The sequence below is a fragment of the Diaphorina citri genome, unplaced genomic scaffold, assembly GCF_000475195.1.
Source record: "Diaphorina citri unplaced genomic scaffold, Diaci psyllid genome assembly version 1.1 scaffold524, whole genome shotgun sequence".
NCBI classification, from domain to species: Eukaryota; Metazoa; Arthropoda; class Insecta; order Hemiptera; family Psyllidae; genus Diaphorina; species Diaphorina citri.
The window spans coordinates 115,446-137,190 of NW_007377958.1; the positions used below are offsets into that span (position 1 = coordinate 115,446).

The 21,745-nt window shown below is 36.9% G+C and overlaps 1 protein-coding gene and 1 long non-coding RNA gene across 2 annotated transcripts in view; one reads left to right on the top strand and one right to left on the bottom strand.

Moving 5' to 3' along the window:
- LOC103509747 overlaps positions 1–20,609 on the bottom strand; it is a 36,104-nt gene extending 15,495 nt beyond the window's left edge. The window contains exons 1-3 of the mRNA XM_026824013.1: positions 20,579–20,609; positions 18,799–19,022; positions 11,871–12,051 (exon numbers count right to left, since the gene is read on the bottom strand). Of these exons, the coding sequence (XP_026679814.1) occupies positions 11,871–12,051; positions 18,799–19,022; positions 20,579–20,609 (436 nt within the window). The remainder of the gene's footprint in view (positions 1–11,870; positions 12,052–18,798; positions 19,023–20,578) is intronic.
- Positions 9,537–10,025, top strand: LOC113467685. Its single transcript, XR_003391665.1, has 3 exons — positions 9,537–9,583; positions 9,669–9,798; positions 9,922–10,025. It is a non-coding gene; the product is annotated as an uncharacterized LOC113467685 (long non-coding RNA).
- Positions 20,610–21,745: the final 1,136 nt, after the last annotated feature.

Here is a 21,745-nt window from a genome sequence, read left to right on the forward strand (position 1 = left end):
CTCCCCCCACTTGTAATAACAATCGTTTTACAAAATGGAGTCCGACAAAATGCCTATTGTCCGTAATTTTTACGACCATTTTCATAAAAACATATCTACAAAATAAGCAAAATAAATCAGCCCCCTCCATTTCTCTGTATGTATCGGAAAGAGGGGTTTTTGTGAAGCCATTAACTAAAGTGGAGCATTTCAAGTGAAGTATGTTAAAGCGGGGAAAATGTGGACGCTAGGGGGTATGGGATCACACACAGGGCTGTATACTAAATAGTGAGAAATTGGGTCAATAAATAAGATATGTAGGACTGTGTATGGTAAAGTTGAAGAGTGAAGAGTAGTTATTGGGAGCTCTTTCCTAACCTCTGCAATGTGACCAACAAAACCAAAATTTCAATAAGTTCCTTACATCTTCCCCACCTCCAATGTTTAGTACTATATAAGTACATAGTACATACCCTACCTACATAAGATATTATATTTTACCGAAAATTATATTTATCATCTGGCCCTGATTAATGAGAGGGAGAGAGAAGGAAAGGAAGGATGAGGTTGAACATTAATTGTTTTTTCTTCCCTCTCTCTCTCTCACATCGTATTTTAAGTAAACAATACCTAGGTACGTATCTGTTTTTGCATTATTTTAATTTGCCTACCATTTTTATTTGTGTAAATAGAATGGTTTTATAATAATAATAATTCCTCCTTGCACCACCTGTTGGTATTATTATACTTGTTCAGTAGTATGGTTATGGTATGCAATAAGTTTTCCTTGTAGGCATGTGCAATGCAATAAATTGTGCACCTTTCAAAATTGAATTCCTATGAATGCCTGGTTATTATTAAGTTATGCAATGCGCCGAGCATATGTGATTCAATCAACGGCCTCCATTTCCTTTTTCATGTTGTGTTTTTACTTTTTGCACACACACATTACACCTATATCAATTGTCTGTGCATTACTGCAAAGTGTGGAAAATGAGACTTTTCAGTGTTTTTCCAGAACATCTTTCTCTCTTCTTAGGCTCAGGACTCTGAGGTAAGTAGTATAATACCTATATGTATAATACCTATGTATATTATTTTATTTACCTATACGCTATACGTATGTTACATGGAAACTCACTAAAGATATTATACAAGCTTCTGCTTCTTCATTATACATACAAGCTTCTGAGGAGGAAAAGATGTTTGAAATCTTGTTTCTAAATAACATTCAGTAGTTATCTCAGAATCACAAGGGAGAAAACCAGTAAATTATTATGATCAGAATACCCATTGTTTAATGGACGAAAAAATTAAATTTACTTTTATTAATTTATGGACTTTTTTTTTAATAGCTACCTACGTTCAAAAAAGTTTCACTGACAAAACGTCAGTAACAAGTAATAATACATATTTCCTAGAAAATGTCTCTTGCTTACAAGTACCTACCTATACTAGACCTCCTGGTGCTCTCTCCTCTTTATCCCCTGGCCCTCTCTTCTCTTTATCTCCTTGTCCTCTCTCCTCTTTATCTCCCGGTCCTCTCTCCTCTTTATCTCCTGGTCCTCTCTCCTCTTTATCCCCTGGCCCTCTCTTCTCTTTATCTCCTGGTCCTCTCTTCTCTTTATCTCCTGGTCCTCTCTCCTCTTTATCCCCTGGTCCTCTCTTCTCTCTATCTCCTGGTCCTCTCTCCTCTTTATCTCCCGGTCCTCTCTCCTCTTTATCTCCTGGTCCTCTCTTCTCTTTATCTCCTGGTCCTCTCTCCTCTTTATCTCCTGGTCCTCTCTTCTCTTTATCTCCTGGTCCTCTCTCCTCTTCATCTCCCGGTCCTCTCTCCTCTTTATCTCCTGGTCCTCTCTCCTCTTTATCTCCTGGTCCTCTCGCCTTTTTATCTCCTGGTCCTCTCTCCTCTTTATCTCCCGGTCCTCTCTCCTCTTTATCGCTGGCCCTCTCTCCTCTTTATCTCCTGGTCCTCTCTCCTCTTTATCTCCCGATCCTCTCGTCTTTTTATCTCCTGGTCCTCTCTCCTCTTTATCTCCCGATCCTCTCGTCTTTTTATCTCCTGGTCCTCTCTCCTCTTTATCTCCCGGTCCTCTCTTCTCATTATCTCCTCTCCTCTCCCCTTTATTAAACGTTCCATAGAATACTGCATTCTTTATTACGTAATTCTCATACCAAGTCTAACACAAGCTTAGAATGCTTATTCAGTACCTTCGACCTACTATCTTCTTAACTTTAGCTAGGGGTCAGCTGGAATAGAAAATGCCTTCTGGAACATTCTATCTGAAAATATCGAAGCCATTTTTGCAATCAATTCAACTAGATATGTTTGAAGAAACAAATAAAACAATAAAAACGTGTAATGGAATAAAACAAAACTATTAAAGCAAAATAATAATATTCAAAACAGTACCTACAAAATACAAATAATTAATAAGATACTGGTAAGTAGGAAATAACAAAATCAGACAGAACTTTCAAGAGTATAGGTAACAAATGAACGTGCCAAAACTCGTAATGATAAAATATTTGAAACAAAATTAGTGGATGTGCCAAAGTTCTCATTCTCAGTTTATGTACCTACTCGTATGTATAGCTCCTCTATGTTCCCGACCCAGGCTGTAAGATGTACAGTATATCAGGTCACTTATTGAAACAATCGTACATCTAAAGATCGTCTTGTATACTATGACTGAGGGACTTCAAACAGGGAGGGTTTACCCGGCTGAAATGTCCCTTGCTGGATCCCTTTGCACCAAACACCAAAGGTTTGGTTCAAAGGGCATCCCCTTGTAAAAAAATAGCCAAAACCTAATGTCAGTCCAAAAGCAATCACCCTAGGACTGATTGAGAGGCTGATGAAAAACGCCGATCCTTTCTGAACAAAAGGCGGCGAAGAAGAAGGAGGAGGAGGAGGAAGAGAAAGAGGAGGTAGATACCAATTAGGTTTTAATTTATTTATGTTACACAGGAAATCTACCTAATGGACCTTGTGCTTTTTGCTGGAAAGATAAATCCTGCTCGGACATAAAATTCCAAAACAATGAATGGAAGAAAATAAAAATATCACATTATGCGAAAATATTTCATTTCATAAATAAAACGAGAAAAACAGAAAAGCTAGCTATAGGATAAGCAGGTAGGGGTAGGGGGGCAGTTATACGATTTTTCTCCAGTCATATTTTTATATTCAAGGGTGTACCTAACAGTACTGAATAATATTAGTGCACATACACAGTGGACTAATATCTACTTGTAACTAAGATTAGACATAATACAATAGTCCGTCCCTTATACCTTTTTATTACCTACTATTGTAATAATAAAGGAAGGACGGACTAATGAAAATTCCAGATTTCTTGGGATTCTTAAATTGAAACAAGCTGGCTTTTTGGTTTTCTGGACAAAATTTCAAAATTTGCACTACCACTTTCGTGTTTCTGGTAAAAAGACCTTTAATTTGATATATAGGTCGACCAGTTTTGGATAAGTCCTTCTATGGGGACAGACAGACAGACAGACACACACATTATATATATAGCTTACCATGTACTTACATACATACCCCAATATTTTCAAGTGAAAAGTTTCGAATACGATGCTGCTGTATTGTTTTTCGAATATTTACCTGCAAGCCTGCATTATAGTACAATCCTTGAGCAGTGGTTTGCAAATATATTTCTAGACCCCTCAATGAGAAATAAATGAGTGGCAATCTATTTCAAAGAGCCCAAAAACTCTGGTGCAATTCATACACCTGTTTCAACATTCATCTTAAATATACCTAAATTAGTTTAGATCTTAATTGTTTTCTTGTTGCGAGAGACTCCCATTGATTTTGGCCCGCGATCCTCAATGCGGTCTCAACCCATAGGTTGAGCACTCCTGATATACCTACCTATAATCATTTGTTTTTTCTTCCCTCTCTCTCTCTCATCGTATTTAAGTAAACAATACCTTGGTATCTGTTTTTGCATTATTTTAATTGCCTACCATTTTTATTTGTGTAAAAATGGCAATCTATTTCAAAGAGCCCAAAAACTCTAATGCAATTCATACACCTGTTTCAACATTCATCTTAAAATAATATACCTAAATTAGTTTAGATTTGACTTTGGCCCGCGATCCTCAATGCGGTCTCAACTCATAGGTTGAGCACTCCTGATATACCTATAATCATTAGTTTTTTCTTCCCTCTCTCTCTCTCTCTCTCTCATCGTATTTAAGTAAACAATACCTTGGTATCTGTTTTTGCATTATTTTAATTGCCTACCATTTTTATTTGTGTAAATAGAATGGTTTTATAATAATAATTCCTCCTTGCACCACCTGTTGGTAATATACTTGTTCAGTAGTATGGTTATGGTATGCAAAAAGTTTTCCTTGTAGGCTATGTGCACCTTTGAAAATTGAATTCCTATGAATGCCTGGTTATTATTAAGTTATGCAATGCGCCGAGCATATGTGATTCAATCAATGGCCTCCGTTTCCTTTTTCATGTTGTGTTTTTACTTTTTGCACACCCACATTACACCTATGATTTCATTTTAAAATATCAATGGTCTGTGCATTACTGCAAATTGTGGAAAATGAGACTTTTCAGTGTTTTTTCAGAACATCTTTCTCCCTTGTCAGGCTCAGGACTCTGAGGTAAGTAGTAGGTAAGTATACATATACAGGGTAAGTGTACCATTTATTTGTCCACGTAAAAAACGTACCATTTATTGGCCCACTTGTACCATACGCCACATAAGTCTGAACTGGAGGAACTTTTTCAAGATCCAATTTCATCAAAAGAAAGGGCTTAAAGACTGCTATCGAACCAGTGCTATTCAAAAATTGTAGTCATAAAAACCCTGGTCCTCTCTTCTCTTTATCTCCTTGTCCTCTCTCCTCTTTATCTCCCGGTCCTCTCTCCTCTTTATCAGTAGAGTACCTATACCTATACGGTAATAGAGGTACACTTATATGTACACAGATTCAAATGGAAATGTGTGATTTAACTTATTAGACTGCTGTGGTAGTGTAGAGGCAAAATACAGACAGTATAGATTAGTGATTTCCCTATATCGGTGTCAGGCTTTCAGGGCGACGTTCATAAAAAAACCCCCTTTGGTAGATATCTACTTACTATACCTACCTACCCTGGTAAATCAAACTTACCTTGATAATTTCCCTTTCTGTAATAATAATAAAAAAAAGAAAAAAAAAATGGATAAATTGAACCCTTTGTAGGATCACTTTTACATTAATCCATTGATTGACCATATTTTTACTGTTTTTTTTTTCTTCTTTTTTTCTCTGTGACTTTTTTCCCCTAGAAAGGATATGAGCCCGCTTGATAATCACTCGCATATCTAGAACCAAGTATACCTATAAACATAAACTGAAACTTAGCCTGATATAAGTACCTAATAATGTAGGTACGTACGTATCTACTCTAAGAACACAGTATGCTGGTAATGTAATTTTTTCTATAGGTAGATAATACAATTTTCTCCCGTACGACTTATTAGGTTTATAAAATAAAATTATGTACCTACTCGTATGTATAGCTCCTCTATGTTCCCGACCCAGGCTGTAAGATGTACAGTATTATGTACATCAGAATTATCAGGTCACTTATTGAAACAATCGTACATCTAAAGATCGTCTTGTATCCTATGACTGGGGGACTTTAAACAGGGAGAATAGGTACCAGCTTAGTCTGGGTAGGGACATCAAACAGGGAGGCTTTATCCGGCTGAAATATCCCTTGCTGGATCCCTTTGCACCAAACAGCAAAGATTTGGTTAAAAAAAAAAACCTAATGTCAGTCCAAAACCTAATGTCAGTCCAAAAGCAATCACCCTAGGACTGATGATTGAGAGGCTGATGAAAAACGCCGACCCTTTCTGAACACAGGAAAAGGCGGCGAAGAAGAAGCAGGAGGAGGAAGAGGAGGAGGAGGAGGAGGTAGATACCAATAAGGTTCTAATTTATTTATGTTACACAGGAAATCTACCTAATGGACCTTGTGCTTTTTGCTGGAAAGATAAATCCTGCTCTGACATAAAATTCCAAAACAATGAATGGAGGAAAATAAAAATATCACATTATGCGAAAATATTTCATTTCATAAATAAAACAGAAAAGCTATAGGATAAGCAGGTAGGGGGGGGCAGTTATACGATTTTCTCCAGTCATATTTTTATATTCAAGGGTGTACCTAACAGTACTGAATAATATTAGTACCTACACATACACAGTGGACTAATATCTACTTGTAACTACAGTACTGCATAAAATGAGAGAAAAGCTATAGAATAAGCGGGTAGGGGGCAGTTATACGATTTTCTCCAGTCATATTTTATATTCAAGGGTGTACCTCTGTACCTAACAGTACTAAATAATAATATTAGTACACATACACAGTGGACTAATAACTATCTACTTGTAACTAAGATTACATAAAATGAAAATTCCAGATTTCTTGGGATTCTTAAATTGGAACAAGCTGGGCCCGTCCCTCCGGGAATTTTTTAGCCCGTAGTTTATTCGATCGTGGTTAAAAAAAAAATCAGTACCTATGTACCTACCTAATTTGTTTAATATTCAGTTTATTATGATTATTGTTTGATTTTACTTTCATGTAATGATTTAAAATCAAGACTAGAGCCCGTTCTCCCTTTATTCCCAATATAATGTTTAAGTCACCCTTGGTAAAAAAAAAAAAAATCAGTACCTACCTAATTTGTTTAATATTCAGTTTTAGCGCTCCGCCCCGCCAAGTCAAGAAAGTTTGACCGCGCTACTAGAGATATTATGATTATTGTTTGATTTTACTTTCATGTAATGATTTAAAATCAAGACTAGAGCCCGTTCTCACTTATTCCCAAAGTCACCCATCCGTTTATTGGCCTTACCGGTCTTAAATTATCGACTGAAGTGTTATCTAAAACTTTCTCGCTCTGAGTTCATAGGTCGTCACGACAAATTTCAAGATCAGAGCTCATCTGTGTGAGAAAATGTGAAAAAAATCCCCCAAAAACTTTATGGTTTTCTGGACAAAATTTGCACCACCACTTCCGCGTTTCTGGTAAAAAGACCTTTAATTTGATATAAAGGTCAACCAGGTTTGGATAAGTCCTTCTATGGGGACAGACACACACACACATCGAAGCGAATACAATAGTCCGTCCCTATAGCTTTTATTATTTCTATTGTAATAATAAAGGAAGGACGGACTAAAAAATCGGTTCAATAGGTATCGTCGCGCGGTCCCTTGGAAAAAAGTTCAAATGTTCAATTAAATTACAGAATATGTACTTAATATAATTTGGTTGGAAAATAGGTATCTAGGTAATGATGCTATTTTCCCATATGTATGTTAAAGTTGAAGACTGAAGAGTAGTTATTGGGAGCTCTTTCCTAACCTCTGCAATGTGACCAACAAAACCAAAATTTCAATAAGTTCCTACTCGTACATCTTCCCCACCTTCAATGTTTAATACTATAATTATAAGTACATAGTACATACCTACCCTACCTACATAAGATATTAATATATTTTACCGAAAATTATATTTATCATCTGGCCCTGATTAATGAGAGGGAGAGAGAAGGAAAGGAAGGATGAGGTTGAACATTAATAATAATATGGGAAGGATAAAATATGTAACATACCTATATCTCAGAATCACAAGGGAGAAAACCAGTAAATTATTATGATCAGAATACCCATTGTTTAATGGACGAAAAAATGAAATTTACTTTTACTAATTTATTGACTTTTTTTTTATAGCTACCTACGTTCAAAAAAGATTCACTGACAAAACGTCAGTAACAATATCTCCTAGAAAATTTCTCTTGCTTACAAGTACCTACCTATACTAGATCTCCTGGTGCTCTCTCTCCTCTTTATCCCCTGGCCCTCTCTTCTCTTTATCTCCTGGTCCTCTCTCCTCTTTATCTCCTGGTCCTCTCTTCTTTTTATCTCCTGGTGCTCTCTCCTCTTTATCCCCTGGTCCTCTCTCCTCTTTATCTCCTGGTCCTCTCTCCTCTTTATCTCCTGGTCCTCTCTTCTTTTTATCTCCTGGTGCTCTCTCCTCTTTATCTCCTGGTGAAACATATCTACAAAATAAGCAAAATAAATCAGCCCCCTCCATTTCTCTGTATGTATCGGAAAGAGGGGTTTTGTGAATCCATTAACTAAAGTGGAGCATTTCAAGAGAAGTATGTTAAAGCGGGGAAAATGTGGACACTAGGGGGTATGGGATCACACACAGGGCTGTATACTAAATAGTGAGAAATCGGGTCAATAAATAAGATATGTAGGACTATGTGTGTTAAAGTTGAAGAGTGAAGAGTAGTAATTGGGAGGTGGGAGCTCTTTCTTAACCTCTGCAATGTGACCAACAAAACCAAAATTTCAATAAGTTCCTTACATCTTCCCCACCTTCAATGTTTAGTACTATATATGTAAGTACATAGTACATACCCTACCTACATAAGATATTAATATATTTTACCGAAAATTATATTTATCATCTGGCCCTGATTAATGAGAGGGAGAGAGAAGGAAAGGAAGGATGGGGTTGAACATTAATAATAATATGGGAAGGATAAAATATGTAACATATATCTCAGAATCACAAGGGAGAAAACCAGTAAATTATTATGATCAGAATACCCATTGTTTAATGGACGAAAAAATGAAATTTACTTTTACTAATTTATTGACTTTTTTTTTATAGCTACCTACGTTCAAAAAAGATTCACTGACAAAACGTCAGTAACAATATCTCCTAGAAAATTTCTCTTGCTTACAAGTACCTACCTATACTAGATCTCCTGGTGCTCTCTCTCCTCTTTATCCCCTGGCCCTCTCTTCTCTTTATCTCCTGGTCCTCTCTCCTCTTTATCTCCTGGTCCTCTCTTCTTTTTATCTCCTGGTGCTCTCTCCTCTTTATCCCCTGGTCCTCTCTTCTCTTTATCTCCTGGTCCTCTCTCCTCTTTATCTCCCGGTTCTCTCGCCTTTTTATCTCCTGGTCCTCTCTCCTCTTTATCTCCCGGTCCTCTCTTCTCATTATCTCCTCTCCTCTTCCCTTTATTAAACGTTCCATAGAATACTGCATTCTTTATTACGTAATTCTCATAACAAGTCTAACACAAGCTTAGAATGGTTATTCAGTACCTTCGACCTACTATCTCTTAACTTTAGCTAGGGGTCAGCTGGAATAGAAACTGCCTTCTGGAACATTCTATCTGAAAATATCGAAGCCATCTTTGCAATCAATTCAACTAGATATGTTTGAAGAAACAAATAAAACAATCTCTTATTCAGTACCTTCGACCTACTATCTCTTAACTTTAGCTAGGGGTCAGCTGAAATAGAAAATGCCTTCTGGAACATTCTATCTGAAAATATCGAAGCCATCTTTGCAATCAATTCAACTAGATATGTTTGAAGAAACAAATAAAACAATAAAAAAACGTGTAATGGAATAAAACAAAACTATTAAAGCACAATACTAATATTCAAAACAGTACTAAATACAAATAATAAATAAGATACTGGTAAGTAGGAAATAACAAAATCAGACAGAACTTTCAAGAGTATAAGGTAACAAATGAACGTGCCAAAACTCGTAATGATAAAATATTAGTAGGAAATAACAAAATCAGACAGAACTTTCAAGAGTATATAGGTAACAAATGAACGTGCCAAAACTCGTAATGATAAAATATTTGAAACAAAATTAGTGGATGTGCCAAAGTTCTCATTCTCAGTAAGCTTTTATTTTTTGCTTCAAATCCCTTTTATAAGAGAATGATAAGGTCAAGACACTCTAAGAGACAGAAGACAGAAGAGGACTAAATAAATTGCACGGCACATAAAATTTTATATTTGCATTAAATGTCCCCGGCAGAACCAAGACAAAAGGCCTTTAGAATGATAAGGTCAAGACACTCCAAGGGACAGAAGAGGACTAAATAAATTGCACGGCACATAAAATTTTATATTTGCATTAAATGTCCCCGGCAGAACCAAGACAAAAGGCCTTTTGAATGATAAGGTCAAGACACTCCAAGGGACAGAAGAGGACTAAATGAATTGCACGGCACATAAAATTTTATACCTATTTGCATTAAATGTCCCCGGCAGAACCAAGACAAAAGGCCTTTTGTTATTAAATTTTTACGTTATTTTTAATTAATCACCTACAATAATATGAAATAATATAAACTGCATTGTTAATTAACCAGTGTCGTCTCAGAGGTGTATTTGGAACTTGGAACTATTGGTTCCTCTTGGTAGACTAGGCAATCTTTGCTCTAACCCTAAGAAAATGATTTCCAAGTGAAGATATTATTACAATCTAAATACCAATAATTAAATAATAAGAATGAAACTAGATGAAAGCAGTAGTAGTGGCAAGACTTCTTTGGCTACTGCTCAATAATTGAAAATAATAAACAAACAAAAAGTAAATAAAATTAAACTAGGCACATATGTATTTTAAATAAAAAATTAAATAAAAAAAATAGCAATCATGCCAGTAACACAAACAGTGAGCACACGTATACATCAACTAGTGGAGGTGATATGAGACAAAGATCAAGCAATATTGGAACTAATGGTTCCTCTTGGTAGACTATAGGCAATCTTTGCTCTAACCCTAAACGTATAAAGAAAGGAAATGATTTCCAAGTGAAGATATTATTACAATCTAAACACCAATAATTAAATAATAAGAATGAAACTAGATAAAAGCAGTAGTAGTGGCAAGACCTCTTTAGCTACTGCTCAATAATTGAAAATAATAAACAAACGAAAAGTAAATTAAATTAAACTAGGCACATGTATTGTGTATTTTAAATAAAAAAGCTCTAACCCTAAACGTATAAAGAAAGGAAATGATTTCCAAGTGAAGATATTATTACAATCTAAATACCAATAATTAAATAATAAGAATGAAACTAGATAAAAGCAGTAGTAGTGGCAAGACTTCTTTGGCTACTGCTCAATAATTGAAAATAATAAACAAACGAAAAGTAAATTAAATTAAACTAGGCACATGTATTGTGTATTTTAAATAAAAAATAGCAATCATGCCAGTAACACAAACAGTGAGCACACGTATACATCAACTAGTGGAGGTGATATGAGACAAAGATCAAGCAATGTCATATTGAGAGAATAAGAGGAATAAGCCCAGCACTCTGACTGCTGCTGGTCCTGGTGCTTGTACTTACTAGGATCTTTGAATGCAGTGATGACCAACTTGAACCCGTTGGCTTCCGTGCCCCAATTATCCGTGACGTATTTCAAAGTGACAAAGTTGGTTCTTGTGAAGATAGCACCCACGTCATGTTTCGCCCAGCACTCCGACTGCTGCTGGTCCTGGTGCTTGTACTTACTAGGATCTTTGAATGCAGTGATGACCAACTTGAATCCGTTGGCTTCCGTGCCCCAATTATCCGTGACGTATTTCAAAGTGACAAAGTTGGTTCTTGTGAAGATAGCACCCACGTCATGTTTCGTGTTCCTACACGTGATGTCCGCCTGTAACATAACACAAACAACACACATGACGTTTTAAACGAAACGCTTTACAACAAGAATAACGAAGAAGAAAATGAGGAGAAGGAGGAAGAAGAAGAAGAAGAAGAAGAAACTGGGGACAGCGTTTCCACTGGAAATTCTAAAAAAAGGATCAGATAGGAAAAGTGTTGTCAGTTGATCACATATGTTATTAGGAACATCACCATGTTACATGTTACAATAATAGAAAGTAAAACCATGCAAGAGAGGAGATTTATCTATAGATTCTATAGTACCTCGCTCCAAAGCTCAAGTCTGGATGAGCTTCGGAAAATACACAAATCTCCCCTGATAGTTATCCAGCACTCTGACTGCTGCTGGTCCTGGTGCTTGTACTTACTAGGATCTTTGAATGCAGTGATGACCAACTTGAACCCGTTGGCTTCCGTGCCCCAATTATCCGTGACGTATTTCAAAGTGACAAAGTTGGTTCTTGTGAAGATAGCACCCACGTCATGTTTCGTGTTCCTACACGTGATGTCCGCCTGTAACATAACACAAACAACACACATGACGTTTTAAACGAAACGCTTTACAACAAGAATAACGAAGAAGAAAAGGAGGAGAAGGAGGAGGAGGAGGAAGAAGAAGAAGAAACTGGGGACAGCGTTTCCACTGGAAATTCTAAAAAAAAGATAGGAAAGATAGGAAAGGTGTTGTCAGTTGATCATAATATATGTTATTAGGAAGATCACCTTGAACATGACACAATGACAACACCACATTCCATGTTACAATAATAGAAAGTAAAACCATGCAAGAGAGGAGATTTACCTATAGTACCTCGCTCCAAAGCTGAAGTCTGGATGAGCTTCGGAAAATACACAAATCTCCCCTGATAGTTAGCTTCTACCCCGTAGGTAGTACTTGAAAGTTCATTATAATTTACATGTCACAATGACAACACCACATTCCATGTTACAATAATAGATAGTAAAACCACGCAAGAGAGGAGATTTACCTATAGTACCTAGTACCTCGCTCCAAAGCTGAAGTCTGGATGAGCTTTGGAAAATACACAAATCTCCCCTGATAGTTAGCTTCTACCCCGTAGGTAGTACTTGAAAGTTCATTATAATTATTATTAGTTTCTTCTCTCTAATCTCTTAACTAAAAGTTTATTGAGTTTCTGTTTTAGCCTCATATTTATGTTTGCACTTGAAATTATTATTTTATATAAAAGAAGTCAGGAGTAACCACACCCCGGGGAACCATCAGACACCTGTCAGCCCAATACATAGGTACAACTATTATACCTATAGGTACCTACATAATATGTATAGGTACCTACATATATGTACCTACATAATATCATAATAATAGATACCGACATATGCTTTGGTTCAATGAACTGTAGAAGTGTAGAACCAGCCCAAGTCAGAAAAAGGGAATCTAGCTAAAAATACCTAACTGACAAAGGTAAGCTCATGCCCAAACCTAACGAGCGGATTTCATTTTTGTATTGTGTTAATCCTTGGCTGTATAGATAGAGATAGATACCGACATATGCTTTGGTTCAATGAACTGTAGAAGTGTAGAACCAGCCCAAATCAGAAAAAGGGAATTTAGCTAAAAATACCTAACTGACAAAGGTAAGCTCATGCCCAAACCTAACGAGCGGATTTCATTTTTGTATTGTAGGTACCTACATAATATGCATAGATAGATACCGACATATGCTTTGGTTCAATGAACTGTAGAAGTGTAGAACCAGCCCAAGTCAGAAAAAGGGAATTTAGCTAAAAATACCTAACTGACAAAGGTAAGCTCATGCCCAAACCTAACGAGCGGATTTCATTTTTGTATTGTGTTAATCCTTGGCTGGTATTGAACATCAAACATGTTTGTCAAATTTCATCAAACACAAACAAACCGTCTGAAAGTTATCACCGAACAAACACACCGACAAACCAAAGGATGAATTGTGAAACTAGAACTTTTTTCTTCTTTTTCAAGCAGAAGAAAACTGTTCTGTATAAAATTAATGATTTGAAAACTTCAAGTTAGGTAACCTCAGGGACTCAGGGTAAATTAGAATGGAATTGAATTTACCATTTGCTTCAATATGTATTGATGTACCCCACGTATTACATTAACATTTCTGAGAAAACACTTGGGGTGCTGCTGCAAGTGTAACGAGAAAAATGAAAACTGATGAAAAGTAAACAATAGAGAGGAGAGAGAGAGAGAGATAGAGAGAGAGAGAGAGAGAGAGAGAGAGAGAGAGAGAGAGAGAGAGAGAGAGAGAGAGAGAAAGTAAAAAACTTGGCAATGGTACACTTGGGATTTACGAAAATAAACCTTCCCAGCGGTATTCTGTATATTCTGAGAGAATCATTAGGCTGGCAAGGATGAAATGTGAAATGCCTCAGTAGTACCACCCTGTATGATTGATGTTATGGTGTGTTCAAAGCATTTAAGTCCCTGTAGGGATTACACAAAATATGCACATAGATCAATGAAAAACGTCATATTTGACGAAAATAAGAGTCATATTTCACGAAAAATAAACGTCATAAAGTCATATTTTTAGATCATATTTTAAGAAAAATAAACGTCATATTTGAAGGACTCTGATCATTAGGCTGGCAAGGATGAAATGTGAAATGCCTCAGTACCACCCTGTATGATTGATGTTATGGTGTGTTCAAAGCATTTAAGTCCCTGTAGGGATTACACAAAATATGCACATAGATCAATGTAGATTATTCATACATGATATTACAATGAGTAAGATGTATATTGCCATTGTATAAACACAGGCGTGACCTATTTTAGTATTCCTAATACCGAGATTTATCACCATTCCTCAAGGATTTTTTACTTTCTATTTTTTCAATATTTTCATATCAACTTTCAAGTAGCAGTATTGCCATTGTATAAACACAGGCGTGACCTATTTTAATATTCCTAATACCGAGATTTATCACCATTCCTCAAGGATTTTTTACTTTCTATTTTTCCAATATTTTCATATCAACTTTCAAGTAGCATTAGTAAATTTTTCGTTTCGTTAACCCACGCTGAACAATCTAACCAATGTTAACTAATACCTACTAGAAATGCAATGATGGTTTTTGCGTATCATAAACCTGGTTCTGGTTAGCCTCGGTTAATAGGGAAGAGATTTTCTTCCGTTCCTTCTGGTTAGCGGTTAGACTGTTTTGTATTTTCAATGTCTTTGTAAATTTGGATTGGTAAATTCAGTAAATTGGAATGAATGGTCCAATGAAACAAAAGTATTCGCGGTTCTATTGTTTTTTAACAAATGATACTTGAAAATAAAAGTGATAAAATCTAGAAGAAAACCGTCCAAAGAGGAGAAAGAGCTAAATCTCGCAGACCTAGAATCTCGATACAGACATAAGGTAAAAGTTTACAAAATGTTAATCCTTGACAAATGTGTTAAATATCACATTCAATTTGTTAACATGAACATTGAACATGAAGGCAGACTATAACTCAGGCCTGGAGATTAGAGGCATAAAAACAAGAAAACTTAAAGAAAGAGTAATACCTACCTATTAATATTGGTAAATGTAGATAAACCCTTATTGCATAGTCACTCTCTTGAAAAGATTGAGAAAGAGGCCTTTTTTTATTAAAATTAAAAAAATGCGATATGTACTTAATTATCATTCAAGGAACTTTGGTTCAACTCTTTGATTCAACTTACACCCTTGAAATATCGCATTTTTTCCCACCTCAGGTGGTGGCTGGTGTGTGTGATGGATGTGTGGTGGGTGGGTGTGTGATGGGTGTGTGTGTGTGGATAATGTATGTGTGGAGGTGAGCGATGCAAAGCTCGCGGGTATCCCGCTGGTTATCAATATAACCACAGCTCTTTAGTTTGAGCTGGCCAGGGCATCAAAGAGCCTAATCATTGTGTCCACACATTGCAATGATGGTTTTTGCGTATCATAAACCTGGTTCTGGTTAGCCTCGGTTAATAGGGAAGAGATTTTCTTCCGTTCCTTCTGGTTAGCGGTTAGACTGTTTTGTATTTTCAATGTCTTTGTAAATTTGGATTGGTAAATTAATGATGGTTTTTGCGTATCATAAACCTGGTTCTGGTTAGCCTCGGTTAGGGAAGAGATTTTCTTCCGTTCCTTCTGGTTAGCGGTTATACTGTTTTGTATTTTCAATGTCTTTGTAAATTTGGATTGCTAAATTCAGTAAATTAGAATGAATGGTCCAATGAAACAAAAGTATTCGCGGTTCTATTGTTTTTTAACAAATGATACTTGAAAATAAAAGTGATAAAATCTAGATTGGTAAATTCAGTAAATTGGAATGAATGGTCCAATGAAACAAAAGTATTCGCGGTTCTATTGTTTTTTAACAAATGATACTTGAAAATAAAAGTGATAAAATCTAGACTAGTCTATAACCACCGCCATAAAATATGAACCTGTGTACAAAATTTCAAGTTTCTACGACTTACCGTTTAGACGCCAACCTCTTACAGACAAACAAACAAACAGAAAACCTCTCTTATTAATAAGATTTTTTCATGTGGTGTGTGTGTGATGGGTGTGGCGTGTGTGTGTGTGATGGGTGTGCCTGGTGGATGTGTGTGTGGTGTCCGTTTGTCTGTATGTGGTGTGTGTGATGGCTGTGGTGTGTGTGTGGTGGCTGGTGTGTGTGATGGATGTGTGGTGGGTGGGTGTGTGCGATGGGTGTGGTGTGCGTGTGTGATGGGTGTGTGTGTGGATAATGTATGTGTGGAGGTGAGCGATGCAAAGCTCGCGGGTATCCCGCTAGTTATCAATATAACCACAGCTCTTTAGTTTGAGCTGGCCAGGGCATCAAAGAGCCTAATCAGTTCTCTAGTACCATTATGACCTACCTACCATAATATTAAGCTATGTCCACACATTAGTGCAATAGTCATAAACAAAAATGGACGCGGCACATAAGGGATCAGGAAGAGACATAATGTGTCCACACATAGGTAGTCGACGCTGTCGATCGACGAGGTGAATCTTTAATGTATGTTGTCGAGAAAGTGTAGGGGAGACCGGGGTGTGTTCGGACGTGGGGCTTGTTCAGACAGGGCGAATAACTCAGCCACGTTATGTTTGATCTTGCCGAAACGGTTATCAATAACCACAGCTCTTTAGTTTGAGCTGGCCAGGGCATCAAAGAGCCTAATCGGTGTGTCCACACATTAGTGCAATAGTTCTAAACAAAAATGGACGCGGCACATAAGGGATCAGGAAGAGACATAATGTGTCCACACATAGGTAGTCGACGCGGTCGATCAACGAGGTGAATCTTTAATGTATGTTGTCGAGAAAGTGTACGGTTTCTATGTTTGGACACAGCTTAATAAGGTTGGGTCTACTTTGTGTCTCCTAGTATTTAATAGGGTCTATCCCACCTTCATTTCATTTAGTTATGGGAAAATTCCAAAGATGATCTTGATTGGTGACAACTCTGATACCCAATTAGGTTCAGCCTTAATATAGTTTTGGTACAAACTTTTGGCCCTTCAGACTGCAGGCATTTCAAACCTGGTGTGAGGTATTGAAGAGGACATTCTGGAACTGAAGAACAATAATAATAATAACCATAATAATACAACACACCCACATGGTTTTCACTAGTGGAAAAAACAATTCCCAACAGTCAAGTACCTCTTTGTCAAAATGAAAATAACTATGATTGACAGAGTAGAAATTTTCCACACACACTTCTCAATATTTCTATCAATACTTTCTTCATCACTTAACTATCGAATATATGTATGTAGGTAATGGTCGATTTCTCGACTTTCATGAAATTTGAAAAGTATAAGTAGGTATTCAATACCAAAAAGGATTGTACTTTGTAGTTGCTGATTGACAACCCAGGTTCTTTTTCCGAGTAATCTCATAGTATAGTCCATTGAACCACTAGCTTAGCAGGTTCGGTAGTTAGAGCTTCTAGGTTTGGTACTAAAGGACAGATGTTTGGTACAATTCATACTATGTTTGGTACCATTCATACTATGTTTGGTACCTACCATTCATAATATGTTTGGTACTTAAGGAGAGATGTTTGTTTCCTTCTCATAACAAATTGCAATTTTATCTCGGAATATCGCGTATCAAATTCTGCGACGAAATTTTTGTTTCCTTCTCATAACAAATTGCAATTTTATCTCGGAATATCGTGTATCAAATTCTGCGACGAAATTTTTCCCGGAAATACGAGATCTCAACATCTGAAGAAAAATAAAGAAAAAGAGTAAAGAAAGAATTTCTATGTTTGGTACCTACCATTCATAATATGTTTGGTACCTACTTAAGGAGAGATGTTTGTTTCCTTCTCATAACAAATTGCAATTTTATCTCGGAATATCGCGTATCAAATTCTGCGACGAAATTTTTCCCGGAAATACGAGATCTCAACATCTGAAGAAAAATAAAGAAAAAGAGTAAAGAAAGAATTTTGTCTGGAATTTAGGAGAAATTCTCTAGCACATTCCAGGTGCTTCCTCACTCTCTCGGGGAGCTATAAACGTTTCCTTCTCATAACAAATTGCAATTTTATCTCGGAATATCGCGTATCAAATCCTGCGACGAAATTTTTCCCGGAAATACGAGATCTCAACATCTGAAGAAAAATAAAGAAAAAGAGTAAAGAAAGAATTTTGCAGAAAATAAAACTTTCTCTCTCTCTCTCTTTCTCCTTCTGGTTCATTTCTATTTGGAAACGCATAAATTATATCAAAATAAATAGAAATAGAGTTGCGGAAGAAGAAGGGGTATAGGAGGAGGAGGAGGAGGAGGAGGGAGAGGCGGAGGAGAGGGAGGAGGAGAAGTAGGAGAGAAATTTCTACATTTATTTAAAGTATTTTCTACTATTTTTCTCTTCTCATCGTTTTTCTTTCAGTTTTTTTTTTATTAAATTTTATTTCCTCCTTTATTTCCTTTTTTTTCGTGCGAAAAATGGGAGGTGCAGAATAGAGTGGGAAAAATTCAGGGGGCTGAAAGAAAAGAAGTTCCTATAAAACCCATGTCGAACCTTGACTTGTGTTCTTACGGTGTTGTGCCATTTCTATAAGCACATTATCGTGCGAAAAATGGGAGGTGCAGAATAGATTGGGAAAAATTCAGGTGGCTGAAAGAAAAGAAGTTCCTATAAAACCCATGTCGAACCTTGACTTGTGTTCTTACGGTGTTCTGCCATTTCTATAAGCACATTATGGGTTCTGTCAAAGTTATCAGGTGTCTAATAGTTTTTACCTTAGGAGAACCCACTGCATGGGCTCCGTCATAAATGAACAGATGATCATTGCAGTCCAACTGTAGCACATCGAACCTCAGCATGAATCTCTGCAGTATGGAATCCGTCTGGAAGGTAATGCTGCAGTCCAGATTCCGCTCGTTGTGTGAAATAAGGACGGCACCATCAATCTTTCTGTACATCATCTGCAGGAAGTTATTCCGGCAGATCTGCGCTATTTGATCTGCAAACAAAAAACCAGGGACGAATGAGTCACAAATGCAATCTACTAGTATTTTATCAAGTAGTATAGTATGAGAAGATTTGAAATTTCAAAGTATAAAGTTTTCTAGGGACCCTGTGTAAGCAAACACCCTGAACACATTAGGTACGTATATTCGTACAAGCATTCACAGATCCCTGTATACAAAATACCTACAATATAGAAAACAAAAGAGTTTTAAGTTTTCTAGGGACCCTGTGTAAGCAAACAGCCTGAACACATTAGGTACGTATATTCGTACAAGCATTCACAGATCCCTGTATACAAAATACCTACAATATAGAAAACAAAAGAGTTTTGAAAAATAAGCACAAGGTAAGACAGAAGGAGAGGAGGAGGAGGAGGAGGGAGAAGTATTTTCTGTTGCATTATTTATTGTGTCAAGCTTGTGAGTATAGACCTAACCCTGCACCCCGACCGTAACCTAACCTAACCTTCTCCCCAAACCTTGGCATTCCATATTCTACGTAACACCCCCGTATGTTGTTATTTGTCTACGTGATGTTTGTTTCTAACCAGTCGAGTACTCTAGTTAGTACTAGCCTAGTATAAATGGGATTAGGTTAGGTACTATCTACATAGTTATGAGGAGGATTTTCTGTTGCATTATTTATTGTGTCAAGCTTGTGAGTATAGAGTTATAGACCTAACCCTGCACCCCCACCGTAACCTAACCTAACCTAACCTTCTCCCCAAACCTTGGCATTCCATATTCTACGTAACACCCCCGTATGTTGTTATTTGTCTATGTGATGTTTGTTTCTAACCAGTCGAGTACTCTAGTTAGTACTAGCCTAGTATAAATGGGATTAGGTTAGGTACTATCTACATAGTTATAGTACCTAGTATCTGAGCGCACGGCAGTGCCCCAGGCCAAGTTCCAGTAAGCACGCCTGTGTGTCTTTACACGAACCCAATTCGGCAGGTTTTTCTCACCTTCATAGATCGGCTTCCTCTAGAGATAAACTTTTGAAATTTAGGGCACATATTTAAAAGGTAAGGTATATAAAGATGCCTTGAATTTTTTTTTTACAGTTATAAGCATTTACTGACTAAATCCATAAGGAAATGATACTAACCTACAAATACCCATTAAATAACCAACCAACCAACCAACCAACAACACAACCACCACCAATAACAACAAAACCAACAATAACAAATCAACAACAACACTAATAGCAAAAACATCTCACGAGGAAAAAAAAATTAAAAGCTTGCAAATAGCTAGGTAATAAGAAGACCTACTAATCATATTATGTAAATACAAAGGTACTTAGAAAAAAGGACCTTGGGCATAGTCTATGAGTATACTCAGAGGTTGACAAAAAACTAGAGGTCTAAAGGTGACATCCTGCAAGGTATAGGTAGGGTTCATGAGCAGGAGTTATACCTATACCTGTTATACGATAAATTCATTATAATCACCTGTTTGCACAGACCACCACATGTTGCAGCAACATGTTACAGCGCACAACATGTTGAACGCAGGTGTGTTGCAATCGTCTCGTCTGTACCCACCTTCATATTGTTACTAGAACTCGCCATAGTAACCATGACCATTACAATCTGACAATACATAGGGAGTATACTCAGAAGTTGACAAAAAACTAGAGGCCTGAAGGTGACATCCTGCAAGGTATAGGTAGGGATCATGAGCAGGAGTTATATACCTGTTATACGATAAATTCATTATAATCACCTGTTTGCACAGACCACCACATGTTGCAGCAACATGTTACAGCGCACAACATGTTGAACGCAGATGTGTTGCAATCGTCTCGTCTGTACCCACCTTCATTTTGTTACAGAACGCGTCTAGAGAGAGTATCTAGCTATGTATGTAGTATGTATCATGTATGAACTAAGAACGTGAAGCCTCGAGAAGTAAAATCAAAAATGATACTGGTAGCGCAACCTGGTAGAATTCAAACAGAACTATTAGCAATCGTGAAACTTGAAGTCTAGTTAGGAAAGGCGGTCTCCAACTTCCATGTTTATGTGTACCAGATGCTATGTAGAAAGGTACTTCTCGGCCCACGGGTTGATAACCACTGTACTAGGATAGAGCGGGTGGGTTCCAGAATGAGAGTTAAGGTATAGGTAGTATAGGTACATAAATAGACAGGTATAATCACAGTATTGTCGAATTTTATAGTCCGTTCCAGAAATGAATTAGTGACGTAGGATAATGACGTAGGATTGTCTGGAATGATAGAAAAGCGATCGTACTTGTGATAAGAGATTGTACTTTGTAATAGCGATTATACCTAGTGACTGTTTACTCTTTTGTGAAATAAATAAACTTGTTGTACTCTAGATTTAAATAAACGAATTCGCGAGTGTTTTTACTAGCCCTAATCTTTTACGAACCCGATCACGCCCACGTATACGTAACAATATTGTTACTAGAACTCGCCATAGTAACCATGACCATTACAATCTGACAATACATAGGTACCTACACACTTAGTACCTAATGGGTTAACTTGTATTTCAATCTTGAACGATGAGTTGTCAAAATACTGCCATGAGAGTGAGAGGGAGAGAATAACCACAGCTCTTTAGTTTGAGCTGGCCAGGGCATCAAAGAGCCTAATCGGTGTGTCCACACATTAGTGCGATAGTCCTAAACTAAAATGGACGCGGCATATAAGGGATCAGGAAGAGACCGCCTTAACATA